This window comes from Panthera uncia, chromosome F1 (assembly GCF_023721935.1).
Source record: "Panthera uncia isolate 11264 chromosome F1, Puncia_PCG_1.0, whole genome shotgun sequence".
Lineage (NCBI taxonomy): Eukaryota > Metazoa > Chordata > Mammalia > Carnivora > Felidae > Panthera > Panthera uncia.
Genome location: NC_064813.1, coordinates 39,480,929 through 39,488,964, shown reverse-complemented (window position 1 = coordinate 39,488,964; position 8,036 = coordinate 39,480,929). Strand labels below are relative to the sequence as shown.

The window sequence follows — 8,036 nt, the reverse complement described above, 5'->3', positions numbered from 1 at the left end:
TCCAGACCCAATCAGACCCCAAGATATACCTTTATGAAGACTGGCTTCAGGGGACTTGAGACACATTAAAATCAGCATATATTTTATTTTTAAGCACATAATAAACACTTTTCCAGTGCTACTATAGCCCCCATGGATTCTTTTCATATAGAATTGGAAGGAAGTTGTTTCTGGTGAGGTTGCTGATGATCAAAAATCAAGACACAGGAGCCTCAAAGGTAAAAAGAGTTTTACATCCGACATCCTCAAAACCAAGAAATAACATTTTCACTTTAAAAGTAGGGGATATTTTACCTCAGCCTTCAAAGCAGAAAGTATTTACTGTGAGATGATCCATGTTAACTCTGTGTAATTCTTCTCATACATCATTTGCTTCAAGTGACATGAGAGCCTCACTATAAAACATGCAATTTTCAATGTACTTTTCAATATTTGAAGTATTCGAGGATGGAAAGTAGAACTCTACGTCTTAAAAGAGCGAGCAAGTTCCAGCAGTTTTTTTATTGTTTGACTGACAAAACACACAAAACCAGGCAGAGAGGTCCCCAAGGAAATGATGGTCATGCTTCATTGTTGTTTGCCCTTTGGTCCTTCATCTTCTAAGCATTTGTTATATTTTCTTTTAAAGATATTAGACATTTATTTTTATCACAAATGCAATCCAAGTGTGAATAAATAAATGTATTATCTTTTCACATCTGCCCCCCCCCCCCCATGTTCCTTTAAATAGAAAAAAGAGCTAAGTGTCTCTTCAAAGCCTATTTGGCCATAGCTGTCCCACCTATGGTTTTAAAAGCAGACCGTAACTTATCTTCTGAAATTCCTTCTTGAACTACAGCTCATTCTGGTAAAGAAATCCTGGGAAAGAAGTCCTATTGATATTGTCGATAGTCTCCAAAAGGTGAGGATGATAACTGGGCTGAAGGCAACTGAGAGGGGTCTTCAGCAAACTGAGGACCTGCGATTAAGAAAGAAAAGAATCTTAAAAACCACCTGAATATTACACAATTAAAAAGAACAAGTGTTTGTAGAGAGTAAATCGCTCAACTCAATAAAAATAAGGTGCTACCTTAGAGCGGTCATCTGAATTTCTGCTGCCTAATTCTCATGAGAGTGCCTCCAAATTTGGTATAACATGACAGACTGGCTTCCCTTATGTTCCAGAATGAACAGCTCCCAACTGCTATGCCAGGAAAGCCAGATGGATTAATTATAGCAAGAAGTGAATTCAAGTTTTTTTTTTTAGTCTTTATTTATTTTTGAGAGAGACAGAGCGTGAGTGGGGGAGGGGCAGAGAGAGAGGGAGACACAGAATCCGAAGCAGGCTCCAGGCTCTGAACTGCCAGCACAGAGCCCGATGTGGGGCTCAAATCCACGGACTGCGAGATCATGACCTGAGCCTAAGTTGGACGCTCAACCAACTGAGCTACCCAGGCACCCCAAAAGGTAAATTCAAGTTTTTACAGCAATTGCTGTAACAAGATGCTATAAAGATTGGAAGAATTTCACACCTCTTGACATACTTTTCAGTAGCTATTTAAAATTATTTTCACTAATTTAAGTATCTTCGTCATGTTTTAAGAGAACTCAGTGATCCAATTTATATACCCAATGAAACAGAGAATGAGTTCTGGAATGGGAAGACATTCCCTAGCTTGTTGTAGATCAAAGTTTTGTAATATTTTATTTTTGACAGAGAGAGAGAGAGAGAGAGAGAGAGAGAGCGAGGGAGAGGCAGAGACAGAGGGAGATACAGAATCCGAAGCAGGCTCCAGGCTCTGTCAGCACAGAGCCCAACGCAGAGCTTGAACCCGCAAACCGAGATATCATGACCTGAGCCGAAGTCATACAATTAGTCGACTGAGCCACCCAGGTGCTCCAGGTCTCGTAATATTTTAGTTTTCAAAGGATGGGAGGGGACCTATGAACTAAGAAAAAAATGTGGTTCTTAAAAATTAAAAAAAAAAGACTTTTATGGGAATAATTACAATTACTTTTTTCAGGGAAACTGAGACCAAAAAGTAACTATAAAGAAGAGAGAAAGAGGGCAGTGGTAAAATTCCCTGACGCTTTTCAATGCTTCAATCTAATGATATATATTTATTTTTCACTATAAAGGCATTCTCTGTTCATTTCAGAGAACTAAAGAAGATATTGGGTGAAACAGGTAAACCAAAGGTAACCATTATTAGAGTTTTATCTAATTTTGGTCACTGTTTTAAAAACTTGTTCATGTAAGTTAATTGGAAAAATATGCTTAACTCTTCCTTTAGAGATTCCTCTCCCCAACACAGCTTTTCAGAAACACATCTCCTGTCTCAAGTAAAATGCACTTCTTTTGAAGATCTCTTCTGAGGAAAAAAGCCTGAAGCAAAGTAACCAAGATTAATTCCTATAAGACAATGTAACATGGGACACCTGGCTGGCTCAGTCGGTAGAGTATGTGACTCGTGATCTCGGGGTCATGAATTCAAGCCCCGTGTTGGGTGAAGAACCTACTTAAAAAAAAAAAAAAAGGCAGTGTAACTAATGTTTTTGTTATATCAGTCTCTGAATTTCTGAAAAAATGAAAATTTTCTGATGTTTTATGTGAAGCCTTTCACACTAACGTAGGTAAAAACAAACTACGAAGCAAAATTAGAAAGTGCTTATCCTAACAGAGTACTAACTCAGAAGTAATGATGAAAAACCAGAAACAGAAGGTGACAGGATCCAGGAGGTCCCCAGATCATCCTTGGCATCTACGGAGCAGTGTGCTTGACACTTGTGCCAAAAAGACACTGAATCTCTTGCTAGGCGCCTGAGGGAAATCAAATCAAACTGGGAGCTATGATCTATTCCTAACTCTATGCTGAATCTTTTCCAAGCTCCAAAAATAATTTTCAACATGTGTTGCTCTTCTGCATATTTCCTTCCCCAAATGCCAGGTCAAATTTTTCTGACTAAAATCCTCACAATTATCTCTCTGCTTCCTTCCAATGTCAAGGAATATTGCCCCTTTACAGACAAAGGGAATGCTGGCCCTTTACAGACAAATGAAGTTTTCTGCAGTTGTAAGAAAGTGCACAATTTAACAGCTAAGCAGATATTCCGTGACCGTGTAACGATCACTTAACCCATAATTTAACTTTTCCCCATACACCATGTAAGAACAACAATTAGCAACAAATTATTTTACCAACTTTTCAAAAAAAAATTTCCCTGCCAACCCTCAAGTGGCCCTCCCAAACACAGCCACTTTCTACCACTATATTTCATTCTCTTCACAGCAAGCAACACAATCAAATCTCATTTATCTGTTAATGTGTTAGTGTGTCTTCTCCCACCAGAATGTAAGTCCTTGTTCATCACTATATCCCAGCATCTAGAACAGGGCATGGCACATACACATACAGTAAGAGGTTGTCGACTATCATTATTGTTAATACATCTGCAAGGACCTTTCTTCAAGCATAAAACGACTTGGCAATTTCTTAGAATAAGCACACGAACACTGACAAAAACTGAGAACTGTAAGAAAAATCAACAGCAAACCATCTCAGTAAAGCATTTTGGTGACTGTGGTTAAACACAATAACTATATCCACATCTACCTTTTCAAATGGAACCAGGGCCTAGTATCGTAATCTTCATGAACCATGGCAAATGTAGAAATCACAAACTAACACATTTTAGCAGACAAGATAGGTTCTCTCTCAACATCAGGAGACCATTCCAGTGTGTGAGCTATGGTAGTAAGCAGAAAGAAGACTCACCATTGGGAAATTGTGCAGAGGCAAATCTTGTCAATAAGATACCAGCTCCTTCAATTAAAGCTAGGAGAATGCCACCCATCGCGGCTGACCCAACCATGGCCACTGGTCCATCTGAATATATTAATAACAGAGATTGCTTTAATAGAAATCTACTTTAATATAAGATATAGTAAAGGAAAGAGCTGTCCAAATGGCTACATGCTACCCTCCCTCCCCACCCTTTTTCTCGCTAACACCAAATGTCAACAAACTAAGGCCCACAGGTCAAATCCAGCTCACTGCCTGTTTATATAAAGTTGTATTGGTACAGTCATGCTCATTCATTTACATATAGTCTATGGTCGCTTTCATGTTACAACCACAGAGCTGAGTATCCGTTGACAAAGACCTAAAATATTTACCATCTGGCCCTTTACAGAAAAAGTCTGCCGATCCCTGGCCTAAACTACTAACCCCCCATAAATTCTGAGTTGCTTTCTGTTCCAAAGATCCAAAGATGGTTCTAAACTCATTATTCCTAACAATGCTATGTGGCAGGTATGATTATTAACTCTAGAGTCCCGATGAGGAAACTATGGCACAAAAAGTTTGGCAAACTGCCTAGTCACACAGTAGTAAATAGCAGAATTGGAACTTGAAATGCTCTTAACCACTGTATAGGTCAGAACTCCACACTCTCTCATTCTCAAATATTCCAAATAAATAGATATTCCTATTCCCAACCCCCCTCCCCAAGTCACCATATACATTCATGCTTTATAAACTACTCGATGCTTGGTTTTATGTATTACCAATGCCATTAAATTAAGATAGATAAGGTTTTCCAAAAAGTCTTGCTTCTACTAGTGTGTCTATAATGATTGGTTACTTTTTCCCCTCTTTTTTAATAATGATTGCTTACTTCTTGCTGCCAGTATGGCTCCTGTTAAGGCACCACTTGTGATGGAGTTCCAGGGATCTTCTTTTCCTCTGACTTGAACCATACTGCAGTCAATCATGGAAAATAAACCACCCCAAACTGCAAAACTACCTATTTTATTAAAAAAAACAAAAATTTCATTTTTCATCTTATATTTAAAATATTACAGCCAAAAATAACTTTAACAATACTATATTCTTAAAACTCTCACACTCTAAACTAATACATGCAAACACAAGTTTGGATAAGCACTGAACAAAACGCAGAATACTTATCTTTTTAATAAAGCTTGGGTTGTATTTTATCTGCTGGAAAATTAGCAATGGCCCAAAGCCTAAAAGAAATAAGCAGGCCTAGAAGAGTCAGGCTAAACACATTCAAATCCCTCTGTATCTCTGTTCAAAAGGCAATAAACACAACAAAGCCACATTGTTTCTTCCTTTTTTTATTTTTATACCTCTACATTACCTCTATTTTTTCTTTCATTAAGTGTCACTGAGCATATATACACTCTATGAAATCGCCAATGGGGATACTAAAGAAATCCAGCTATCCTGGAATGTATTATAGGTGTAAGCCAATACATGTAAAGTGGCTCATGACTGAAACAAATAGTTAGAATTGTGGAACATCAAGGGGAGAGAAATTATCTTTCCCCTCTCCTTCTATTCCTCAACCATGAAACTAAAACCAACACTAAATCAAGTTACTTCGCACTTAAACTCTCCTAAACTCAATAACCATTTTGTCAAATAGAAAACAAACAGCCACACATACACATACACAAGCACACACAAAATGTAGAAAGACAACACTAAAATTTTAACTGTCGGCATCTCTGGGTGACATAGCACATGACTTAGTTTCTTTGTGCTTGCTTTACTATCCAAATCTTCTAAAATGAGCACACATGACTTATATGTATTAAGAGTTGTTATGTTTATCATGATTAAAGAAGAAAAACTGCCCCAAAGAGCACTAGTCACTTTATTCTTTATCCTCTGAAATCTCAAAGTAGTAGGGGTGTGTTAGTAAGGGCAATACACTGGGTTCCATCAAATGTCAGACCCAAATCATCACCAAAATCCTTTCCCAGTTTTCACATTATCTATCCACTAAATCTAGTAGATACAACCAGTTGAAGCATAGCATAAGCTCTCATTCTGGGTCCAATACTAGATATCATATACTATATAAAAATAAACTAGTTCTGTTTTCTAACTCAGTAATTCTGTGCCCTGGGAGAGATCTGATGCCTAGGTATATTAGAACTGCTTCACTAAATTCCTCAAACAAGGCTCTCCCACTCCCTCAAGAGTGTGAAACTTGCCCATCTTCCAAGAATAACTGCCAGAGTAAGCTATGGTTACTGATGAGAATGGAAACATTGAGTCCAAGCAGGGCAAGGAGAATGTCCGCACAGATGGGTGGCCGAGGGTGAGGAGGCTGTCTGAACAGAGGGGTGGCCCAGTGTGAAGAGCCAGAGCCAAAGCAGTGTAAGCAAGGGTCCTCAAGGAAGGACAGCCAGGCATGGAGTTGAGTGTATCCTTGTGGAAGGGTGGCCTGATGTGGGGTGCCACAGCCCAAGCAGGACAAGGAGGGAGGTATTCATATAAAAAGAGAGAAGGTAAGAATAAATCCAGTGGAGCTGGATTGGAATTGAAGTATAAGTGTCATCTCATGACTTTCAACATGTATGTACAGATATAAATTTGGGTTTATATATTTATATCATGGTTAGTGTGTATTCACATATACACACATACATCCCCAAGCTATATTATAAAGAGGGCCTGGGAACAGCAACACCCCAATAGCGATGATACACTTTGTGTCCAGATTTTGGCTTCTAAATACCATTCTCAATTAAACAGAACCAGAGCTGTGTGGAGAAATGGCTGACTTCATGGATAGAGCAGGGTAAGTATACGATGAGCCTGGAGTATCTTATTCCAAAATGCAAAAGATGCTTTAAGAATAATAGGGATGTGTTAAAAGTCCCCCATGAAATTTCCCCTATGAAAATATAAGACTCTTCAGGATACAACTGTGATTTTCCATGTTGCCTGTCCCTTGGATTTTGACTGGAAAAGCTCAGCAAATGCTCAATGAATTAAATTGAAAATGTTATCCCAGTAGTAAAAAAAAAAAAAATTTTTTTTTAATATTTATTCATTTTTGAGAGAGAAAGAGAGCGCGAGTGGGGGAGGGGCAGAGAGAGAGAGAGAGAGAGAGAGACAGACAGACAGACAGACAGACACAGAATCTGAAGCAGGCTCCAGGCTTTGAGCTATCAGCACAGAGTCCAATGTGGAGCTTGAACTCACAAACCCTGAGATCATGACCTGAGCCCGAGTCAGTGGCTTAACTGACTGAGCAACCTAGGCACCCCTCATCCCAGTATTGTTAATTTAAAAAAAAAAATTTTTTTTTAATGTTTATTTATTTTGAGAGACAGACACAGAGTGTGAGAGGGAGTGGGGCAGAGAGAGAGGGATACACAGAATTGGAAGCAGGCTCCAGGCTCCGAGCTATCAGCACAGAGCCCGACGCGGGGCTCAAACTCACAAACCGCGAGATCATGACCTGAGCTGAAGTCGGCCACTTAATGGACTGAGCCACCCAGGCACCCCTTAATTTTTTTTTAACCATTTATTCATTTTTGAGAGACAGAGCACGAGCAGGGAGGGGCAGAGAGAGAGGGAGACACAGAATCCGAAGCAGACTCTAGGTTCTGAGCTGTCAGCACAGAGCCTGACATGGGGCCGGAACCCACAAACTGTGAGATCATCATGATCTGAGCCAAAGTCAGATGCTTAACCAACTGAGCCACCCAGGCACCCCTCATGCCAGTATTTTTTAAAAAGCAAGGCACCATAAAGATTTTTCAATAGCTTTCTTAAAAAACCAATCCCAAGGATTGAAATAAACAATCCCAATTCACTCATACCACAACTTACTCTTCCTCTATTTTACCCTGATTGTTTAATTTTAGAACACTTTTAAAGTCACAGAAAAGTTGTGAAGATATAGAGTTACCATATATCCCACATCCAGTTTCCCCAATTTTTTTAATATTATTTATTTATTATTATTATTATTTTTTAACGTTTATTCATTTTTGAGACAGAGAGAGACAAAGCATGAACGGGGGAGGGTCAGAGAGAGGGAGATACAGAATCTGAAACAGGCTCCAGGCTCTGAGCTGTCAGCACAGAGCCCGACGCGGGGCTTGAACTCACGGACCGAGAGATCATGACCTGAGCCGAAGTCGGCCGCTTAACCGACTGAGCCACCCAGGCGCCCCTATTTTTTTTTTAAGAGAGAGAGAGCGCTAGTGAGGGAGAGGGGCGGGGGGGGGG

General features: G+C 39.4%; 1 protein-coding gene across 1 annotated transcript in view; it reads right to left on the bottom strand.

Annotated features, from left to right (window-relative positions):
- Window positions 1–482: 482 nt before the first annotated feature.
- TIMM17A (translocase of inner mitochondrial membrane 17A) overlaps window positions 483–8,036 on the bottom strand; it is a 14,112-nt gene continuing 6,558 nt past the window's right edge. Inside the window, exons 4-6 of the mRNA XM_049634346.1 lie at window positions 4,657–4,785; window positions 3,756–3,866; window positions 483–958 (exon numbers count right to left, since the gene is read on the bottom strand). Coding sequence (XP_049490303.1) covers window positions 873–958; window positions 3,756–3,866; window positions 4,657–4,785 — 326 coding nt within the window. The 3' untranslated portion in view covers window positions 483–872. The remainder of the gene's footprint in view (window positions 959–3,755; window positions 3,867–4,656; window positions 4,786–8,036) is intronic.